At 37.7% G+C, this 21,304-nt stretch overlaps 3 protein-coding genes across 5 annotated transcripts; all 3 read left to right on the plus strand.

The window, feature by feature from the left end:
• Positions 1-1,009: 1,009 nt before the first annotated feature.
• Positions 1,010-8,067, plus strand: LOC137710902 (protein MICRORCHIDIA 7). 2 transcript variants are annotated; one of them, XM_068450061.2, is made up of 20 exons: positions 1,010-1,591; positions 2,677-2,751; positions 2,837-2,871; positions 2,961-3,039; positions 3,176-3,268; positions 3,349-3,433; positions 3,963-4,038; positions 4,679-4,807; positions 4,893-4,991; positions 5,085-5,186; positions 5,613-5,774; positions 5,858-5,953; positions 6,087-6,138; positions 6,220-6,331; positions 6,442-6,503; positions 6,584-6,978; positions 7,065-7,135; positions 7,252-7,342; positions 7,474-7,596; positions 7,679-8,067. In XM_068450061.2, exons 1-20 carry the CDS (start codon positions 1,189-1,191, stop codon positions 7,763-7,765), a joined length of 2,427 nt encoding a protein of 808 aa, XP_068306162.2. In that variant the 5' UTR covers positions 1,010-1,188; the 3' UTR covers positions 7,766-8,067. The 2 variants fall into 2 exon arrangements, with proteins under 2 accessions (XP_068306162.2, XP_068306161.2); XM_068450060.2 differs by having other exon boundaries at positions 1,039-1,591; positions 7,062-7,135.
• A 1,126-nt stretch (positions 8,068-9,193) lies between these two features.
• LOC137709846 (TPD1 protein homolog 1) lies at positions 9,194-13,182 on the plus strand. Of its 2 annotated transcripts, none has more exons than XM_068448829.2 (4): positions 9,194-9,280; positions 10,020-10,205; positions 10,573-10,650; positions 12,445-13,182. In XM_068448829.2, exons 2-4 carry the CDS (start codon positions 10,109-10,111, stop codon positions 12,786-12,788), a joined length of 519 nt encoding a protein of 172 aa, XP_068304930.2. In that variant the 5' UTR covers positions 9,194-9,280; positions 10,020-10,108; the 3' UTR covers positions 12,789-13,182. The 2 variants fall into 2 exon arrangements, with proteins under 2 accessions (XP_068304930.2, XP_088551722.1); XM_088695596.1 differs by lacking the exon at positions 9,194-9,280 and adding an exon at positions 9,361-9,849.
• A 3,078-nt stretch (positions 13,183-16,260) lies between these two features.
• Positions 16,261-19,487, plus strand: LOC137710537 (glutamate-1-semialdehyde 2,1-aminomutase, chloroplastic). Its single transcript, XM_068449585.2, has 3 exons — positions 16,261-16,564; positions 17,538-17,711; positions 18,207-19,487. The coding sequence occupies exons 1-3, from the start codon at positions 16,376-16,378 to the stop codon at positions 19,272-19,274; spliced, it is 1,431 nt and encodes a 476-aa protein (XP_068305686.2). The 5' UTR covers positions 16,261-16,375; the 3' UTR covers positions 19,275-19,487.
• Positions 19,488-21,304: the final 1,817 nt, after the last annotated feature.

The following is a 21,304-nucleotide window of genomic DNA, read 5'->3' on the forward strand; positions in this document are numbered from 1 at the left end:
AATAATTTCGGGCTAAAAATTTATCCAGAATGGTTGGAACAGAAAAACTATTTCTATGTTATAATCTATATTGTCTGGATTAAAATTTTTAGATTTTAAGCTAAATATTGGAGATGGTATAAGCAAAGTTATACTAAACTCGAATGTTTATCACTTTAAAAATTCAATAAAAGTCCATATAAATCATAATACACTACACTCGTCATATCTTTGCAAGCATTATTTCAATAATTCAATAAGTGTACAGTATAATTTGTTATTTGAGAAAAAAAAGTGTTCAACATTAAAAAGAAGAAAAATGAATCAAACTTCATTTTATTTGAAGTAGCATTGGGTTTGGAAATACTTCCAATTCTTTCCTCAATTTATTTTGTTTCGACATCTTCACATCGATGCAAGTAACTTTTTTTTCTATTAAATTCTGACATAACAGCGGAGATTCAAGCTCATCAATAATTAATTTAATATTTAATCCACCAAAATGACAAAAAACAAAACAAAAAAACATCTTCGCATTGATGAGGAACCTATAATTGCAGAACTAGTGTAGGACCCACTCATTTGATAAAAAGGTAAAATAGTTAAGTACAGATCAGATCCACTTCACAGTGTAGTTTCACTTTCCAGCAGGTACAGCACCGTTTTTTATTTTATTTTATTTTAGCACGATGAGAGAGTTAATTAAATTAAAAAAAAAAAAAAACCATATTATGAAGTCTGTGACCATAATTTATCAGTTATTTTATTAACCATAATCTATCTTTTTAACAAACGAAGTTGGTAAAGCGAAGATTTTTGCCAAATCAAGGTGCATGATGTATTAGTCATAATTATGTGTCGTATTCGATATTAAAAACCAAACTTGAAACTTGAAAAAAATCACTAAATATTATGCAAATAACGAAAATGAGTATTACTAGACTTACCAACCTTCCCATAAGATTTTAAAAAGAAGAGGTGGGCTTAACTTGGCTAATAATAATAGATTTAATATTAATACATCTCACTCACGCATAAGTGAAGGAATATTACAGAGTAGCGGAAATTTTATTGCGTTTAAACCAGAAGAGAAAAAAGAAAGAAAAGAAAGCTCTGGTTTCTGAGAGTTCAAAGCCCCAGGGAAAAGAAAAGAAAGCGGAATTTAACAAAAAATTGATTCGGTCTTTTGAATCTCTTGTTTTCAAAGCCATGGACGCGAGGGTGAAGCAGGAGCTCCTGGAAGCTTCGTATATTCCAACGCCGAAGCGAAGCGGCGTCAGTTGTAAGTTGCCGCCGGATTCCGTAATTTGCCTGAGCACGAGTAGCGACAGCAGCAGCGGCGACTCCGACTCCGACGATTCGGCGGACGGCGGCGGCGGAGCTTCGGGGGTTTTGACGAAGAAGAGGAAGTTGGACGGGCTGGGAGTCGGATTTCCGGTTGGGTTTTTGAGCCCTCTGCCGCCGGAAGAGGTGGGGCAGCTGCTTCCCGGGCCGGATGCGGCGGTTGCGCGAAGGGAAGAGCGCGGGGTGATGACTCGGTCGCACTTTAAGCAGTTTTGGAAGGCCGGGGATTATGAAGGAGCTCCTTGTGGCGATTGGGATTCTTCTGCCGGTAATCTTAAACTCTCTATTCCTCTTCGAAATATCTACATTGTTTTCTTTGTGTTTGTTTTTACTAAGATCTGTTCGGCTGCCGAGAAAATTTTCGATCTTTTCAAGTTATGGACGCAATGTGATGGAAGTTTACTGCTTCACCTATTGAAAAGATTCATTTTTCACATGCATGAGTGGATTCTGTTTACAAATGGAGTCTGTTGCCTAATTTGGAGATTCTAACATGATCAGACTATCATACAAACAAAAACAACAACAAAGCCAGCTTCCACTAAGTGTGATCGGATGTATGAATCCTATAATATCATTGTGTTCGGTTTTACACTATTCTGTTGGCTCCAAGTATTCCATGTCTCTTCTTAAAGTCTCTGTCCACGTCATCTAGGTGTTCCTCTATCCTTTTTCTCCGAAGCATGCCTCATAATCACATTATCAAAGTTTCTAATCGGAGCATCTATAGTTCTGTGTTTCACATGTCCAAACCACCTTAATCTGTTTTCTCTCATCTTATCTTCATTTATGGCCATTCCTATTTTATCTCGGATATCATTGTTTTTAATCCTGTCATTTCTCATGTGCCTACACATCCAACAAAACATTTTCTTCTCTGCTACACTCATGTTTTGCACGTGTTGATACTTAACCGCCCAATATTCTTTGTCATAAAACATTGTTGGCCTTATTGGTGTTCTATAAAATTTTCCCTCTTTAGTGGCATATGCAGGTTGCACAATACACTCGATGCGCTCTTTCACTTCATCCATCCTACTTGTATTCTATGGTTGAAATCTCCATCCAATTCTTCATTCCAAGATAGTGAAAGTGTTCATCTTTGGTATTTCATGATCTTCAATCCTCACCCCTATCTCATTTGGACCCCATTCCCACTGAACCTGAACTCCATATACTCTGTCATTGACATACTTAGGTGAAGATCTTTAGAGTTCAACACTTCCCGCCAAAGGCTAATCTTCGCATTTACTCTGTCCTGCGTTTCATCAATTAGCACTATATCATTTGCGAAAAGCATGCAACATGCACCAAGGGATATTATCTTTAACAAATTTACTGTTGAATATGCAGGTGGGATAGACCATGTCCGGGTTCACCCAAAGTTTCTGCATTCGAATGCTACGAGCCATAAGTGGGCCCTTGGAGGTAAATTTAATAGATGTTCTGTGTAGTTCTTGATTTTATGTCTTTGGTGGTTAATGCTTGAGTGTGACCTTGTGATGTTTTACAGCTTTCGCCGAGCTCTTAGACAACGCATTGGACGAGGTAGTTTTTCGTTCTATATTTCCATTATGTTTCTACATGTGTTTTCTATTTAATCATTGATTGGAGTTATTTCTTCACTTTAATGTTAGGTTTGCAGTGGTGCTACATATGTTAATATAGATATGCTTGAAAATAAGAAAGACAGAAGCAGAATGTTGCTGATTGAAGGTATTTTAACTTTCTTAGTTCTCCAGCAACTTAACCTTATTGTTGGATGTCGTTTGAAGAATGCTAAGATGTTTTAATTTTGTTCTCAAATTCTGATATTCTGTTTGTTCGGAAATTCATTTGATGTACATTGCAGATAATGGTGGTGGGATGGATCCAGATAAGATGCGACATTGCATGTCGTTGGGGTATTCTGCGAAAAGCAAAGTTGCAAACACTATTGGACAATGTATGACACCAGTATTTAGCTATAGTGTTTTTGGTTTTCTGTAATCTCCAAAGAATCATGTAAGTTGCTTGTTTATACAGATGGAAATGGCTTTAAGACAAGTACCATGAGGCTTGGAGCAGATGTAATTGTGTTCTCTCGTTCGAGTGGAAAAGATGGAAAAAGGTGCCTTTCTGGTCACAATTGTCTATCGTTGTTTCTTTTACAGAGCATTTCATGTTAGGTTGGTAATGGTTATTTTCTTCAGCTCATGGGAACAACGCTAGATTTTAGATTTGTGTGTTGCTTCTGAGGTTCAGAAACCATCATTGCTTGCAGGAATTTCTATTTTCATATCTTGAATCCACTTTAGCATGGAGAATCCATACAAGCTTAACTTACATGCACTTTATCATAAAGAGTGACTGAATAAAATGAGAGCAACTAATCATCTGGAACTATTAAGAAATTGTATTACTTGTTGCTCTAATTTGGATAGTGGAATTATACCCCGTGCTTTTTGTTCATTGTTGAAGTAGTATCAGTTAAATCAGTACTGTCACCAATGTATGTGTGTGTGTGTGTGGTCATATTTACGACTTCTATTGGTGTACCCAGTCGCCTCTTCTCATTATCTATTATGAATAGGAAAAAATGGATAGATTTATTTTTTCTATTCTCGAAACTAATTGAGACATGTTCACATTGCTTTTAGTGCTACACAGAGCATTGGATTGCTGTCTTACACATTTTTGACGAGCACGGGAAAGGAAGATATTGTAGTTCCCATGGTATGGCATTTAAATTGTCTTCCTCTACCTATTGGAATTTATACATATTCTCTTCAAGTCTTTATGTTGATTCAATGTGTATAGACAGTTGTCAGTTGTCACATCGGTGAGGTAGGTTGGGCTTTAACGTTTATTGGAACTAAAAAAATTATGCTAGTAAAAGAGGGTAAGCCTTAGGTGTCGGCCTAGATGATTTGCATCACTCATGAAACCAGTCTTTAACTGCCTTAGGAAGAAAACTTTGCAACAAAGGGTGTCGTGTTGAGTACCTTAGCTGAGTTTTTTGTTTGTCTGTATTATGATTTGATCCACTAGGTTTTATTTGGCGTGTTTGGAGAGAAGAAAGTTGTAGGATTTTAACAGGGTGGACTATTTGGATTTAGGGGTGGAGGTTCGAGTACACCATTTTTTCTTTATGACTAATTCTTTTTTCTAATTATTGTTAGATTTTACTATGCCATTTCTTTGTATATTACATGTATTCATTTCCTAAATGAAGTACTACTTGTATGCTTGCATTTTGGATTTTCAGTAAACTTATCCAAATCCCACAAACAAGAAAAAAATAAATTGTTGCATAAAAATCACAAGCTGGTCCTTCATCTAAATGATGTGTTGTGTTGTGTACATGAATGAAAAGCTTGACTATGAGAGAGGACAGGGGGCTTGGAACAAGATGTTAAGATCCTCGTCAATTGATTGGGATAAAAATTTGGAAACAATAATCCAATGGTCCCCATTTTTTGACGAAGAAGAACTGCTTCATCAGGTAATTGTGTTTTAGAGCTTATACCAAATTGGTAAATTTGATACAGATTTTGTTATGAATTTTGTTAATTTTATTTTTTGTTTAGTTCTATATGATGAAAACCCATGGAACCCGAATAATCATTTACAACCTTTGGGAGGATGATGAAGGACAGCTGGAGCTTGATTTTGAAGCTGATCCACATGTACGTTGGTTGACAAGATATTTGTCTCCTAATTTTTTTAACTTAAGTGGCGTTGTGATTCTAGCAAAATTGTATATGGTGCATATTTTGCAGGATATTCAAATTAGAGGTGTCAATCGAGACGAGAAGAGTATACAAATGGCAAAAGACCATCCCAATTCTCGTTTTTTCTTAACCTACCAGCACTCATTGAGGGTAAAACTAAACTTCACCGTTCTGTTTGCTCACTTATCAATTTTCCAGTGGTTTGGGTGGGTCTTGGTTCTGTATCAGAACAGAGGAATTCATGTATTTAATCTTAACTTTAATAAGTCAAAACCATATCTCCACCCGCACACCACCCCCCCCCCCCCCCCCCCCCTTCTCTTCTTTTCTCTAGTCGCTATCTTTGTGCGCATTGCTTATTTTGGATATTTACATGGTTGGCTGTACTGTCTAGTTGGAGTAAAATACAACGGTTTTGCTACATATGGTAAAATGATAAAGAACAAAGAGAGATGATAATATGAAATGAAGACAGATGAAGATGATTTGTGTCATAGTTCCTGGTCCAACTTGAAGACAGAATCTATCTGTTCATCTATTATTTATTATTAATACGTTTCTTTATTTTGACTCCAGAGCTATGTATCAATTCTCTATTTGCGGATTCCTCATAACTTTCGAATTATTCTTCGCGGGAAGGATGTTGAGCACCACAACATAGTCAATGATATGATGATGTCCCAGCAAGTCACATATCGGCCACAGCCTGGTGCTGATGGGGTTACAAAGGATTCAAATGTAATATTTCACTACAAACTTTTACTGGGATAATCTTGCGTAATTTTGTTGTCTTTCTAACGACATGCAACTCTTGTCATCAGATGGTTGCTGTTGTCACCATTGGGTTTGTGAAGGACGCAAAGCATCATATTGATGTTCAAGGGTTTAATGTATATCACAAGAATCGACTGATTAAGGTGTTCTAGTTTTAACCTATGGATTTCTTGAGTTTGTTTTGAATATGTTGTTTAAGCAATGAATTTTCATCGGTCATTAAGCAGAAGTTGATAAATTTTAAATTTTATTTACGATGTTCATTTTTATCTCCAGCCATTTTGGAGACTTTGGAATGCTGCAGGAAGTGACGGCCGTGGTGTTATAGGTGTTGTTTCTTCATTCAAGTTCCTTGACTTTAACTAATTAGCTGAAAGTGAGTTGTTTCTGAGACATTTTGTTCTTGTAGGTCTTTTAGAAGCTAATTTTGTTGAACCAGCTCATGATAAGCAGGGGTTTGAGCGTACAACAGTTCTTCAAAGACTTGAGGGAAAATTAATAGCTATGCAAAAGACTTACTGGTTTGTGGTCTTTGGGCTAATTGCTTACAATGCGTTCAGACTTTTATGAGTTGCTTTGTTGTTTTTAATCTTTGATGCTCACAAACGGGTGTTCGCCACTGCCTATGTAGGAGAGACAATTGTCATAAAATCGGCTATGCTCCACGGAATAAGAATGGCTCTGCAGATAAAGGTATGTTGTGTACCATACATTCTTTTGGTTTACCCTTGTCAACCTCATAAAATCATAAATATTCATATTTTCATTTGTAGAGGGTCCTCCCTATGAAACGAATGGTAATACATCAGGCAGCAAGAAACCAGTTAATGTTTCCAGCAAGCTTCGTTTTAAAGCTTCAAAAAATATTTCTACTTATCATGGGCATGTGAATGTGCACATGTCTGATAAAGCCACAAATAGAGTGCAATCGCCCACAAAATCAGGGGAAGGATTGTCAAGCTCATCTGAACCATCATCACCTTCAGCAGTCAATGTTACCGATAAACAAGTGAATGGCAGTAGTAGTAAGGCATTTTCTGCTAAGAAATACTCTGGAAAAGGTATCCCGGTGACTCGGTTATCTTCATGTATGGACGGTACTCAATCTCAGCAAGATTATTCAACACGTGGAGGAACCGGTTTACACACCCCAAGTTCCAAGTCAAAGGTTACTTCTACTGGCTTTGCTTCAAATTACTTTTTGCATTAGAGGGTTATTATATTTCTAAAGTTAGGGTGTTGTTCAATTAGCAGGGGAATGATGCCAATGGTGATTCAGGCGTTTTGGAGCGATTGAGAAAAGAGAATCGTGAACTGAAGCAAAGGTACTTGTTCTGTCCTTTTCACCACCATATAAACATTCGTATGGACTTAATGTTCGCTTCAGTACTTTATCACCATGCTGGATGCGAATTGTCCTCAACTCTTTCCTTCTGTACAGGTTGGAGGCGGAAAAGGACAGAGCAACTTCTGCTGATTTGGAGCAGGACTTGCGGCGTGAAAAGGATAGATCCAAGTTACTTGAAACTCAGGTATGTGCCCATTATCGAATTCTCGCTGAGATTGTTGGAGAAAGTGGGAAGTCGATCTAATAAGCAAGCGATTGATCTCTTTGAATATTTGATAGAATTTGACAATTACTGCCTGTGCTTGTGATCACCAGGTCCAAACGGCACAAGAAAAAATTGAGGAAATGAGCAGGGAACAAGAGACTCTAATTCGCATATTCTCCGAGGAGAGGGAGCGACGAGACAATGAAGAGGCCACTTTGAGAAAGAAGCTGCAGGTCAGCGCAATTTCTTTGTTTGTACCTTTTACCTTTTAAGATTCACTCCCCCCAACCCCTCTTATTTTGCTTGTTTTTGCAGGATGCATCCAGTACCATTCAATTATTGCTTGAAAAGGTAAGGGAACTGGAAGCGAAGAAGTCCGGGAACTTGAAATCCAAAAGATAGCGGTCTCGCCACTGTATTCAGTAGTGATCTTTAGGAGTTGGCGAAATGTAGTTGACCCAAATTTCAGGAGTACTCAAACGTAGATTGGGAGCCATTTGTTGGACGGTCGGGGAACATGCCGGCCTTCTTTCTCGCTAGTTACGCGACGTAAATGGTGTAATGTATAAAGAGAGAAATCAGAGTGATAATATGAACTATGAGCATCAGTATGTGTTGGGTTGAATCGGTAGAATGCGATGTTGAAATATAGTAAAAACAGTACACTGGGTTTCATATCCACTATTACACGGGTCTTTGCGGTCTCTGATTGGGTCAATTTCCTTGCATACCAAGAATTGGGTTTGGAGGGCTTTGATTTAGAAAATGTCAAATTTTACGCAACGAATTAGAAAATGGGCATGAGAAGGAATGAGTATGGGATAAAAGCGACTCCTCATTGGTTATCTCATGCCTTCAGTTTTCGGGGTATGCCATGTATCCCTACAAAATTGAACCAAACCGGTTTATCATTCGATTTAGTTTTTGGTTTCGAAATAAAGCGAACTGAACCAAATCGTGCTTACTCCTTGCCTATAAGTTGTGTGATGTTATTATTTTCGTGGTGTAGGATTTTAATGTGGGATTTAAGAGACTCATTATGTCAATTCTTAAGACCATCTCTAGACATGAAGGACTACTAATGTGTTGGAGCCGCTTTTTGTATGGGCCGACCCAATGGGACCCGTGGAAAAAAATAAGTCAAGGGTTGGCGGGTTGGGTACGCATGGCCTGCCCTGGGGCTAAATGTGCCTTGATTCCTAAAGCGTGATTTCTTTTAGCCTTTCGACTAGAGGTTGGTTTTATCATTTCCGAGAGCTAAAAATAGTATTAAACTCTCGAATGGAAATGACTTAACGCTATAAACGTGAATTAGTAGCACATGTTTACGCATCATCACAACCTTTCTTGTTTTGTGTGTGAAAAGTTTCTCCTTGTCAATGTTGGAATTATTGGTCTCCATCAAACTTGCAATGACCAAATCTATTTACCCAAAACAAAAAGAAAATGACAATATAATCCATCTCCATCTTTAGCAACATTCCTACTAATTTATCCTTGTCCATGTCCTAAAACAGCAAAAAAACAAAATAAAACATTAATCATTAAAAAAAAAAAAAAAATATATATATATATATATATATATATATATATCTTGACAGGCACACGCACGTGTTATCGCAGAATGCCCAAACGTCCTCCGTGTGGTCCCGGACCTCCCGGTCCCCCCACCCGTACCAGAACATTCCCCCCTCCCTCTAAACCGGATAAATGACCTAATCATTCATTTCTCCCCTTAGTTAAAACAATTAACTCCCCCACGTGCGCTCTAATCCCTCATTAATTAATAATCATTCAATTTAATTAATTAAATAATCACTTTATAAACACTCACCTCCAAAACCAAGCAACTGACCACATTCCCCTCCTCGTCTTCCTCCTCTTTCCGGGTCCTCGAAACCCTAATCCGCCGAGCAGGTACGACGTCGTCTAATTCTATAGATACACTCACTGTGTTTATATGTATAGGTTTTGAGATTCGCAGAGAAACAATAAATGCGATCGGCTTTTGGAGGATTTTTGTGTTCTGATATTTCAGTCCTTTTTGCGATTTTGTGCTGCCATTTCTGTCTCGCTTTTGGAGCTTTTCTCTCTGCACAGCCAACAATGTCTGCCATTTTTGTGTGCTCTGTGTCCTTGTACCTCTCTGTAGCACTATTTACAGCCTGCTTGTTTTCTCTCTCTAACTCTCTCTCTCTCTCTCTCTCTCTCTCTCTCTCTCTTTCTCTCTCTTCCTCTAATTTCGCTGCATAAAACTTTCCCGGAAAATCCACAGTTTCCCACACACGCAATTGTATCTCGCAGCAGCGATTCGGCACCAAAACGCATCGTTTTCCTCGACAATTCGGAGGAAAAAGTCGCGGTTTCCTCTTCTGTGAAATACCTAGCTCTCTGGCGCTCAAAACTTCAAACCGCCGTCGTTTTGCTTGGTTTGATTCTACAGAAAAAGCCTAGCGTGTAGCCTCTCTATCTGTGTCGTCCTCCCCGTGAGTCCTTCCCACTTTATGCAAGTCAAATCTCAGCCCTCTCTCTCCTCTCTTCTTTCTCTCTAAATCGACGGCTATTGTTTTTTTTTGACTGATTTATCTTATTGATTTTTGATGTGATATAAATTCATCGGTTCCTTCACCCTCTCACTTGTATTTCTTCACTGCAGAGCTTCGAAGCTTGCTCAGTAACTCGTTCGTCGGCTCAGCACTCGCTCTCTCGGAACCGAGTTCGTTTCCAACTCGACTCACTCGCGCGATGACGAAACGGCGAGTCGTTGCGGCCGTGGCGTCGCTGCTTCTCTTCGGAGTCGTGGCCGTAGTGGCGCTGCTGTTCGCGCCTGGATTTGACCGAGGTACGTGTACGGACGACGACTTGTCGTTTGGATCTTACCGCCGAAGATTCACGCGACGCACGCCGTTATTTGTTTCTTTTTCTTTTTTTTTTGCTTAGATTCTTTCTCCCCATTGAATCCCGTATCTAATTATTGCTTCTGAATTTTATAATTTAATCCGCTTTTTTATCGAGTTGCTTTTTGTTTGTTCTTGGTTTCTCTTTCGCAAACACAAGGGGTCCATGTGTTTGTCATCTTTTGAATTTTAATTTTTAATTAATTAATTACTTAATTTCTTGTCCAATTCCGTGTTATTTTTCACACCCCCTATAATTTTTTTATTTTATTTTTATTTTGATGATATTTTGTTTACGAATTTTATTTGCAGATGGATTTTTGAAGCCTGAATCGTCTGAAGCTGCAAACTCCACACTCACTGCAATCCACCGCAAGCTGCTTGTTCGTGGTAAGTGATCAATTTCCGATTAATTAATATTATTCGTATTAGTTGATTTAGTTTCTCGAATTAGCCATAGAAACGAGAATTGAATGCAGGGAGGCGTCTAGATAAATTTTATTTTTTATTTAATTTGACTCTGCGTGTATAAGTTGATCTTATGTAGCCGGTCTCCTGCAAAATAAGTTTATCAGGACGTTTGCAGGCATTCCGTTTTTAGGTCGAGTCCTTATGATTTAATTTGAATTTTCTGTAATTTTGGTATTTCTAAAATGGTGATGGTGAGGCAAACCAGAATTTGTTACCCATTTGTTCGCAAGTGAATAACTGGCGTTCTTTGGTCAGAGGGGTGGGAAATGGGTGTCAGAATTGCAAGCTCATAAGGGGTGCATGCTAACGTGCACCGTTAGCTCTTTGACCCCCCTGCTCTAGGTGTATATGCTGTCCCATGTGGGTATCTTTTGAATGGTATCTCAAACATCCCAATAGGTCACCATTCCCTCTTTTGGTGTAACCAAATTTGAAACAAAGTCTTTGCAAAGAAATACACACTATTTTATGTTACATTGCACAACCCTATTGGCTTGTTTTAATGTCTACAATTTCTCTCTTGAAATATGTGCATATTATGTTAACATTATATGTAAATTACGAGTTTCATACTCCCGATTTCCATGTGACTACAAATACATAGTTATTCATTGTTGGATTTGATAACATGTGACCATAATTTCTTGGTCGCTCTGTTGTGTTCCCCCGCAATTTGCTATTTATTTTTAAAGAAATGTTAAGAAGGCATTCTCAAAAGTCAAACTATTCATGAATTCTTTGTCACGTTATACTTTTAACATGAGAATTGAAATTAAATTATGAGATGTCAAAAAGTTGGTAGAGAATTTTACTTTTAAATAATTTTGTTAACATTTCTCTTGTTTTTTAACTTGTAAATTATTTATTTAATTATGTGACTTGAAACAAGAAAAAAGAGAAATTTGGAAATCATTTCTCATACAAATAAGCCCTACTTCACTTTCCTAGCTGTCTGCCAATTCTGCATGTATGATGAATGACAATTGCATTTTGTCTTTTTCTATTTTTCTGCAAGTAAATGTTGACACATGGAAAATGCCCTTCTCTGAAGTGAAAGAGCGTGTTGACCAAAAGTCTTGGCTCTTTTTTGAATGCTAATTTGCCAAATACAAAAGGCTACGCCTATGAGCCATCGGTGAAAAGCAAAACATGAATAGGTGATACATTGAAAGTAGAAGCTTTGACAGGTCCCATCTCCATTTGCCTTTTGGGTTGATTTGTCTGTGTATTAACTTTTCTTGTATAATTCCTGTGAATCATCTAGAAAAAGTGTCTTTTGTCTACAAATGCTTTCCTCAACCCTACATGAAGAGAGATTCTTGGGGGCACGGTCTCTTGTTCGTCCAAAGTACTTGTAAACGGAACTCCTTGGTATTTGAATCCATCCAAATAGTCGCTTGTGAGACTCGACTCAAATACAGAGGTCCTGTTGGGCGGACAAGTTACGTGACACAATTACCTGCCCTCAAGAAATTCTCCTATTGATAAGTTGGGAAATGTGCACATTGTAATGTTTAGGACTCGAACAAGCGAATGGTAACGCGGTATATCCAATCGTGCTCAAGAATTTCTCTTAGACGAACATTATAGTGTTTAACCTTTCACTATTTGAAATTTGTTATGATTAAAGACCCTTATCATTTTTGGGTCTCATTTTCATTTTTTCTATATTAAATCGTACATATTTATATCATTCGCTCTCTTGTTTTACAGCGACAGCAATGGAGGAACCAAACAGGATTCGGGGAGACAAGTGCAGCAAGGCAGACATAGTGATAAACCAGGGCCCCACACCCCCGCTGCCAAGTGGCATCCCCACATACACCGTCGAGATCATGAACATGTGCGTGACCGGCTGCGACATCTCCCACATCCACCTCACCTGCGGCTGGTTCAGCTCCGCCCGCCTCGTCAACCCCAAGATCTTCAAGCGCCTCCGCTACAACGACTGCCTCGTCAACGACGGCAAGCCCCTCGCCAACGGCGGCACGGTGTCGTTTCAGTACGCCAACACTTTCAGCTACAAGCTCTCCGTCTCCTCGGTCACGTGCTCTTAGAAATGGTATTAATAAAACAATCAATCGCCTAATTACAATAGTTAACACAAAAAAAGCAGAATTATATAAAGCACCCAAAGCAAGATTAAGTACCTGGCCTGGTATCGAAAATGCCCAAATTGCCCTTTATTTTTGCTTTGTATCTTTCTTTGGGTCGCGGATTCGAGTGCCAAAAGTTGAGGTTTCTGAATTCTGAAGCTGGATATATGGGTAAAAGTGTCACGACGGTGTCACGCTGACGAACAGGAGGATAATATTTGGGTGAATTTTGTGTATAGTAAAAATAGTAGTTATAGGGGATTGGAAAAGTGAATGTTCTTTTGGTGATGACTGGTTGTGAGTTTTGAATGCAAAATTGCTAGTAAAAAAAAAAATAAATTGTAACTTGTATCTACTTTTCATCCTTATGATTTCGATATTATTCACCATGGGTATTGGGTAGCACAAAATCATGAAGAAAAAATAATGTGACTGTTGGATGCTTTTATTCATACTGTGAAAAAAGCAATTGATGATCTGATAAATTGTAATCTTAAAAGCGTTGTAAGTGCGAAAAACAAACTTAGCATTTGGTAATCTTTCATATAAAATGTTATGATACTACATAATAATCATAGAGGGAATAACGCTAAAAATGGTTTTTACATTAAACTGTGATTGTGTAAACTAGGAGTAGATTAGGTTGAAGGATAAAATTGATGGTTCTTGTGCTAATGGTAGAGCAGGTTTTGGGGTATTTTTCGTAATTTGGAGGGGCATGTAGTTGGTGCTTTTGCCTCATATAAGAAGTTTGTTAGTTTATGTGGCTATTGAAATTTGGATAAATTAGAATTGAATGCCCCATTTTAGATTTTTCTAAATTAAACATCTTTTACTTTTCAACTTTTGATTAAAGTGTTTTTACTTTTAATTAAACTTTATATTTTAGGTATATTCTTAATTTAAGTATTTTATAAATTCTTTTAAATGCATTTCTATGAAAAAAAAAATGCACTCAATAATATTCATTAATTTATTGCTATTTTTATGGAATCTCATCCCTTCCTCAATTTAAGGATTCAATTATATCTACTAGGGTTCAAGATTAATTGGATGAAATATAGTTTTTCCAATTTCCAACTCAACATTTTTTTATAGATTATAAAAAAACAAGAGTCGTTTATAATTAAAATTGAGATGGAGACTAGACTGCCTAATTTCATGCAACTGAAAATAAATTTGAATTTTTTAACAACTACTTATAATAGAAACGTGAACTAAGAGTTTTCACATTTTTATTTTTATTTAAAATGAGTCCTTATTCCAATAATTAATTATTAAGAGTTGACAAAATATTTTTTAGTGCAATGTTTTAATGTGAAAAGTTATCTTGTTTTTGGGTTACACAACTTACACATAACGTACCATCAGTTTTGTATGTACCAAAATAAGGATAATAAAACGTACTAATAATTTGGTACGTACTAAATAAAGAATTGCATAACGTACCAAAAGCAATATTTTATAACGTACCAAAATACTAATACGTACCCAAATTAAATTTATATAACGTACCAATAACGTCCAAATGATTGGTACATTATGTTTAATATATCTGTTTGGTATGTTATATTTAATATATATGCATTTTATATTTCATAATTGTATGTTAATAGGATGTTTATGTGTTTTTAGAATTTAAAACAACAAATTATTTCAATAAGAAAAATTCGTTTTGAACAAATTATGATATGATAAGATTGGATATTTGTGGTGATTTTAGAATATTTGTGATATTATTTTTTTGAACTAGTTGGTTAATTAAATACAATAAAAATCATAATTTTTAATTAAAAATTAGTAGAAGAATGTTTGATCAAAAGTTTAAAAGTTATAGATGTTTGATTAAAAAAATTCAAATTTGAGGCATCTATATCAAAATGCCTCTTGAAATTTTAATTTTCATTGCGGCAGTTCGAGTTGCTTGGCTTCGAGATTGAAAACATATTTGGATAGAAACTAATTCTACTTTGGTTATTCGTTATTTTTATGAGGCTCATTCTTCTTCAATTCCTTAGGCCATCTCCAATCGAATGATCCAGAAGGGCTGAAAAACGTCCGAAAATCGTCTCTAACAAAGGGCTAGGCCAGAGGGCTCGTGGGTCCCACAGAATCTGAAAATGCCAAAGGGCTAGCCCAATCCAGCCAACCCTGGGCTGGGCAGAAATGCACATTTCTGTCTGATATAACCGACAAGAATGCAAGGCCAAATTTTCAAATGCAACGGCTAGCTGACGTTAGCTAGCCTTTATTTTTGAATTTTTTTTTATTTACAAATTTTTTTTTTCCTATAACTTCTATTTTTTTTTTCTATAACTTCCTATAACTTCTATTTTACAAATTTTGTTTCATATATTTGTTTTAAATTCTATATTTTTCCCTATAACTTCCTAAGCCATTATACAACATTAAATTAAATTAAGTAACATGAAACAACATTAAGTAACATTAACCAACATAAAAATTATACAACATAAAAAAAAAAACATTTAACAACATGAAACTTAAACAACATTTTTAAAAACATTTAACAACATCAACCTTAAACGTCTACTCCATGCTGATGTCACTTAGCCGTTGGATTTGAATTTAAGTTGTGGTTTTAAAATAATAAATTAAGTTTGGCCCTATGACCCTTTGAGGCTTTGACCCTCGGTTGGAGACTGTTTTTTGTGACAGGGCTAAAACGAGCCCTATGACCTTTTGACCCTTGATTGGAAATTGAGGCAAATATGACCCTGTACTGTTCATTAAAATATTAATTTCTTAGAGGGTTAGAGGGCTAAAATGAGCCATCTGACCAGCTTTCTGTTGAAAATGGCCTTACTTTCCCTTGATGATTGGAATAATTGTTTATGATGCCTTTGTCATATGAGATTTATTTGCAAGCACATTTATAAGGATCGTGAAGCCCTATAGATTAGGCATGGAATATTTGCATTTTGTTTTTATTTTTATTACTGTGAAATATGTAAACATGAAGTTTACTTGTAATAAAATTAGAGTTGCGATGAGAAGTTTTAGTATTTGACTAACGTATATACAGTCATACAGATATAAAATAATTTGTCAAAAACTAAGTGTCGTTACACAAAATTAAATTGAACAATTAAAAAGTCATTAAAAAAAAACACATTGCATGGCTTATAAAAGGAAGTTATATCTATACAAAAAGGAATATCCCCATATCGTAATCGATGATTCGATTTTAATTTTGAAGCAACTTATTTTATTCCTGATTTACTTCTTGGACTTGGATTGTCCATTTCATTGTTCTCCAATTTCCACCAAACCCAATAAAAAAAGGTCGTAGTTGCCTGGTTGGGTTTTTTTTTTTTTGTTGGGTTGGGGGGTTGGTGGGTTGACCCGTCAGCCGGCTCGGATTGAAGCCCAAGTAAACTTCTGAAAAACCAACCCGACCCGCATGGCTTGCATCTCCTACGTAATCCGTTGTCTAAAGTCCTGGTCTAACTTTCTTCTCTCACTTTATCTTCTTCATCCAAACGACTCCACGAGATAGAGGAGGAAGAGAGAGATTTAGAGCAACCATGGCGAGCACAATCCCCGGGGCAGCCGTCGGGCTTTCCTGCTCGACTCCGAAGCTCTCTCAGAGACCCACCTCGCGGTTTTCGCAATCGTCCCGGCGGTTCTGCACCATCAAGATGGCCGTCTCCCTCGATGAGAAGAAGAAGAGTTTCACTCTCGAAAAATCCGAACAGGCTTTCAATGCCGCCAAGGTACAATTACCATTTTACCCAATCTGTGCTTTATTGTAGTAGTTGTTGTGGGTTTCGAGCGAGTGGTTTGTGGTGTTGTAGTGAACCGTTGGAGTATGAGGAAGTTTGGATTGGTTTGAAATGGTTGGATTTTGGATGATTTGGAGATGTGGGTTTGTCTTAGAAATATAGAAATTTAGAGGATTTGAGATTACACAGGAACGTGCTGAAAGCTTTAATCTTGATGATGTTTTAAAAAGCTGTGGAATTCAAGTTTGAACTGTTCAATTCGAGCTGTTTGAGGTTCTGAAATCAAATCTATTAGTTATCAGAAAGGCGATCGGTACACTAATGCTCATGTTGAATGGATGATTATATTTGGATTTTGCACCTCTGATCTAGAATGTATATAGTTTTTCAGTGTCATATTGCTTTGTTGTTTGTATTTCTGCTCGAACAATACTTGGCTACTGAAAGATGAGTAGGAATTCCTACTCAAAACTCTTAGTGTTTTAATCACAAATCTTTGTGCTTATGATCAGAACCGTTCATACTATGAATCACAGTGTAAATATCATCTCTGCAAAAAATAAATTAAAATCAAGTTCGTTTAGTTAATCTATTGTAGCAAATACATGGACGGTTTGTAATGCTTTTACCAATGCCGTTCATTTGTTTTTAAACAGTTGGATGACTAAACGACCTTAGTTTTAATTGATTTCTTGCAGAGACGATCTTTATAGGATGATTTATAATATGAATAGTTCTTATTATAAACACAAAGTTCTATAAATAGACAATGAACAATTTTAAGAAATTTTGAGTAGGAGTTCCTACTCATCTTTAAGAAATTTTGCTCCGAAATGCACTTGTAGTCTTACATTCAATGTCTGGTTATTGTTCTTCATATGCGGCATTTGAACTTTTTCATTCGTCATCTGATGTCTAATAGAGAATGTTGTTTCAGCTGATGGAAATTGTTTTTGTTTTGTAGGAGTTGATGCCTGGAGGTGTAAATTCCCCTGTTCGGGCTTTTAAGTCTGTTGGTGGACAACCTATTGTGATGGATTCTGTTAAGGGATCTCACATGTGGGACATAGATGGAAATGAGTACATCGACTATGTGGGATCGTGGGGACCTGCTATAATCGGGCATGCAGATGATGAGGTTTCACTCTATCTGTGTAATCTATCGTGTATTTCACTATATCTTGAAATATTTAATTCTGTTGACGGTTCTTGATTCTGTTATCAGTTCACAATGTCCATGTCCTTGTTCTGGAGTATCTTTTGGTTTACTGTCATAGAACTTTTGTTTCTGTTATAGTGCGTATGCATTTGTCCCAAGGAACTTACGTATTTTATGACAATGGTCTTACTTCAAATTTATTGAACTCAGTTGAGAAGAAAACAAGATAACTAGAAGAAAAAAATATCTTACTTCAGAAAGGGTAAATTGAAATAGGTTTCTTAGTATTAGATGATCTCAAGTTAGAAATCCTCCCTCAGGAAGAAAATAGAAAGGAAAAAACCACAGATTGAACCACAGACTGATGTCGGTTGCACCCTCATTCGTATGCTGTTTGACTAGGATGCCTCTCTGGTAGCAGCAGAAATTGTCGTTATATATGCTCCACTATCTTGGATTGACACTTACCTTCAGGTACTTGCAGCTCTGGCTGAAACGATGAAGAAGGGAACTAGCTTTGGTGCACCTTGTCTTCTAGAGAATGTTCTGGCAGAAACTGTGATCGCGGCTGTTCCAAGCATTGAAATGGTTCGATTTGTGAACTCAGGTACTGAAGCATGCATGGGTGTGCTCCGCTTGGCCCGTGCATACACTGGCCGACCGAAGATCATTAAGTTCGAGGGCTGTTACCATGGTCATGCTGATCCATTCCTTGTCAAGGCTGGTAGTGGAGTGGCCACACTAGGACTTCCAGACTCACCTGGTGTTCCGAAGGCAGCCACTTTTGATACTCTAACAGCCCCCTACAATGACTTGCCGGCTGTGGAAGCTCTTTTTGAAAATCACAAAGGAGAAATTGCTGGAGTCATCCTTGAACCCGTTGTTGGGAACGCTGGCTTCATTACTCCCAAATCCGATTTCCTTAATGGTATCTGCAAGCTCACCAAAGAAAATGATACTCTCCTCATATTTGATGAAGTGATGACTGGATTCCGCTTGTCTTATGGTGGAGCACAGGAGTATTTTGGCATTACTCCTGATTTAACAACACTCGGGAAAATCATTGGTGGTGGACTGCCAGTCGGTGCATATGGTGGACGGAGGGAGATAATGGAAATGGTGGCACCAGCAGGACCGATGTACCAAGCCGGGACCCTGAGTGGAAATCCATTAGCAATGACTGCGGGGATTCATACCCTTAAGAGGTTGAGGGAGCCAGGAAGTTATGAATACCTGGATAAGATCACAGGTGAACTCATTCAAGGTATCATAGAAGCCGGGAAGAGGGCTGGGCATGCAATGTGTGGTGGGTACATAAGTGGGATGTTCGGGTTTTTCTTCACTGAAGGGCCTGTGTACAACTTTGAGGACGCGAAAAAGAGTGACACTGCAAAGTTTGCAAAGTTTTATAGGGGACTGCTGGAGGAAGGTGTATACCTTGCTCCGTCACAGTTCGAGGCTGGGTTTACAAGCTTGGCACATACTCCGGAGGACATCCAAAACACGATAGCTGCTGCTGATAGAGTTTTTAGGCAGATTTAGAAACCAAGTCGTTTCTCTGTACAATTATTTTCCTCTTTTCACGTTTCGTTTTGTTTATTTTCCCCTGTTGCAGGGTTGTCAAAGTTGTAGGTGATCTGGAGAGAGTTGTTTATCATTTGAACTTTTTCGTACCTTAGTTAGCCCTAGTTTGGTACGTGATTTTGAAAAAAGTGGCTATCAAAAAAAGCTTGGAGCTTTTTTATATTTGGTAAACATCCAGCTTCAATATTTTTTCACAATTTTGGGTGAAAAAAAAGCCAAAAACACAAAGTTGCAAAACCCAGCTTTGAAAAGCCATCTTTTTTTTCACATCTGTTTTACATAAAAGTTTATCAAACACTATAATACTTTTTTTTTTTTTTTTCAAAAGCACATTTACAAAAAAGTTTACCAAACATTTTGCTGTTTTATTTTATAGCTGTTTATTCTCACAGCACAGCAGAAGTAGTTTTTTTTTTTTAAAACACAGCAATACCCAACCAGTCTTTACTGTTCATCGTGACGAATCTTAAGCTAGGAAACAATCTCGGAATTCTTCGTTATACAATCGCGGACTTCTTCGTTATCTACGGTTTTCTGTACTCTCTTTTACTCTTTACGCACACAGGGCTATCTTGTATGCTGATCAATCAAACCTTCTCCAAAAAATTTGGAATAAAAGTTTCCCATTCAATGGGAGAGCGGCAAATTGTTCAATCTGCGTTCACCTAATTCATTTTTCATGTTGTCGCTCTCGCGCATGCATTACATTATGGCCTCGTTTGGCATACCGTATAAAGTACCGGATAGTACTAATTATATAGAGTACGGTGTTTGGTGTCCGTTCGTATTAAATAGCCATCAGATTAAATAATCCGACCCACCTATTTTATCCAGTGAATACCCGCTTCCTTATACTCTCCAAAACCATGGGACAATTTAGTCGGGGCTCTCTCCCTCCCTCTGTTCTTCTTCTTCGTTTCCACTCTCTCTCTTCTTCTTCGTTTCCCCTCTCTCTCTTCTTCTTCCCAGCCGCTCTCTCTGCTTACAAAAACCAACCACACTCCCTCCATTTTCCCAATCAAAACTCCCCAAACTTCCAAGTAGCTTCCAAGAAACCAAAGAATGTCACAAATCCTAAAACCCAATTCCTCCACCAGCCACCATGAACCACCACCACCAGCAAGTTCCATCCAACCACCCAGAACAAGACTTTTCTTTCCCTGCATCTTCTTCTGGCTACCGCAGGATCTCCCTCCCTCTTCTCCGCCGCTGCATCTTTCTCTGCCGTTGCATCTCTCTCTACTTCCTCCACCGTAGACTCTTCGGTTCTCTTCCTGCATCTTCTTCTGTCTACTGTAGGAGTTCCCTCCCTCTTCTCCGCCGCTGCATCTCTCTCTGTTTCCTCCGCAGACTCTTCGACGCTCCGTCTCGGATCTCAACAAACAAAGAAACGAAGATTTGTCACTTTTTTTTTCTTCCCCTTTCTTATCCGTTCAATACCAAACACAATATAAATAATACGGTTATTAGTCTGATACTGCACCAAACGCCCGATTAATTTAGTCAGTACTATCCAGTGGCTATTTATCCTATCCGACAGAAATAGTAATTACAGTCCGAACTGCCAAACGAGGCCTATGTGTTTGATTGCATTTGAGATTGGTTAACAGATGCCAAACCTCCTTGCCACCAACTCGTCCGCATCAACCACTTTTCTCGTCGTCGCTGTGTCCGTCGCCGCCGGCTAGCCTCCTCTCCCTCCTTTTGTCTCTCCAACCTTGTCAATGGAAAAAGAACAGATATTTATTCAATTGGATTTCAATAGGCGACTGTTTGAATTGGAGACGATTCAATTCGTCGATTCTGATTTAGTGCGATTGATTGGATTCGTCCGACTCCTGTTTAGTTCGATTAGATTCTTTTACTTCCTTGGCCATTAATTATTAAAAAAGGAAGGAATCAATGTGTATTATTTTTTATGTATTAAAAGCATCTTCGAATGAGATGTCAAAATCCTAGGTGGAATGCCACTGTACATATTTGACATC

Source organism: Pyrus communis, chromosome 6 (genome assembly GCF_041283825.1).
Source record: "Pyrus communis isolate YQ-2024b chromosome 6, ASM4128382v1, whole genome shotgun sequence".
In the NCBI taxonomy this organism is placed as follows: Eukaryota; Viridiplantae; Streptophyta; class Magnoliopsida; order Rosales; family Rosaceae; genus Pyrus; species Pyrus communis.

What these genes read in the sequence shown, in the direction of transcription:
- LOC137710902 (XM_068450060.2), top strand. Translation starts at nt 1,189, where the DNA reads ATGGACGCGAGGGTGAAGCAGGAGCTCCTGGAAGCTTCGTATATTCCA. An exon ending in TAGACAACGCATTGGACGAG is followed by an intron (nt 2,872 to 2,960) that starts GTAGTTTTTCGT and finishes CTTTAATGTTAG; the next exon opens with GTTTGCAGTGGTGCTACATA. An exon ending in CAGAATGTTGCTGATTGAAG is followed by an intron (nt 3,040 to 3,175) that starts GTATTTTAACTT and finishes TGTACATTGCAG; the next exon opens with ATAATGGTGGTGGGATGGAT.
- LOC137709846 (XM_068448829.2), top strand. Translation starts at nt 10,109, where the DNA reads ATGACGAAACGGCGAGTCGTTGCGGCCGTGGCGTCGCTGCTTCTCTTC. An exon ending in CGCGCCTGGATTTGACCGAG is followed by an intron (nt 10,206 to 10,572) that starts GTACGTGTACGG and finishes TTTTATTTGCAG; the next exon opens with ATGGATTTTTGAAGCCTGAA. An exon ending in CCGCAAGCTGCTTGTTCGTG is followed by an intron (nt 10,651 to 12,444) that starts GTAAGTGATCAA and finishes CTTGTTTTACAG; the next exon opens with CGACAGCAATGGAGGAACCA.
- LOC137710537 (XM_068449585.2), top strand. Translation starts at nt 16,376, where the DNA reads ATGGCGAGCACAATCCCCGGGGCAGCCGTCGGGCTTTCCTGCTCGACT. An exon ending in AGGCTTTCAATGCCGCCAAG is followed by an intron (nt 16,565 to 17,537) that starts GTACAATTACCA and finishes TTTGTTTTGTAG; the next exon opens with GAGTTGATGCCTGGAGGTGT. An exon ending in TCGGGCATGCAGATGATGAG is followed by an intron (nt 17,712 to 18,206) that starts GTTTCACTCTAT and finishes ACTTACCTTCAG; the next exon opens with GTACTTGCAGCTCTGGCTGA.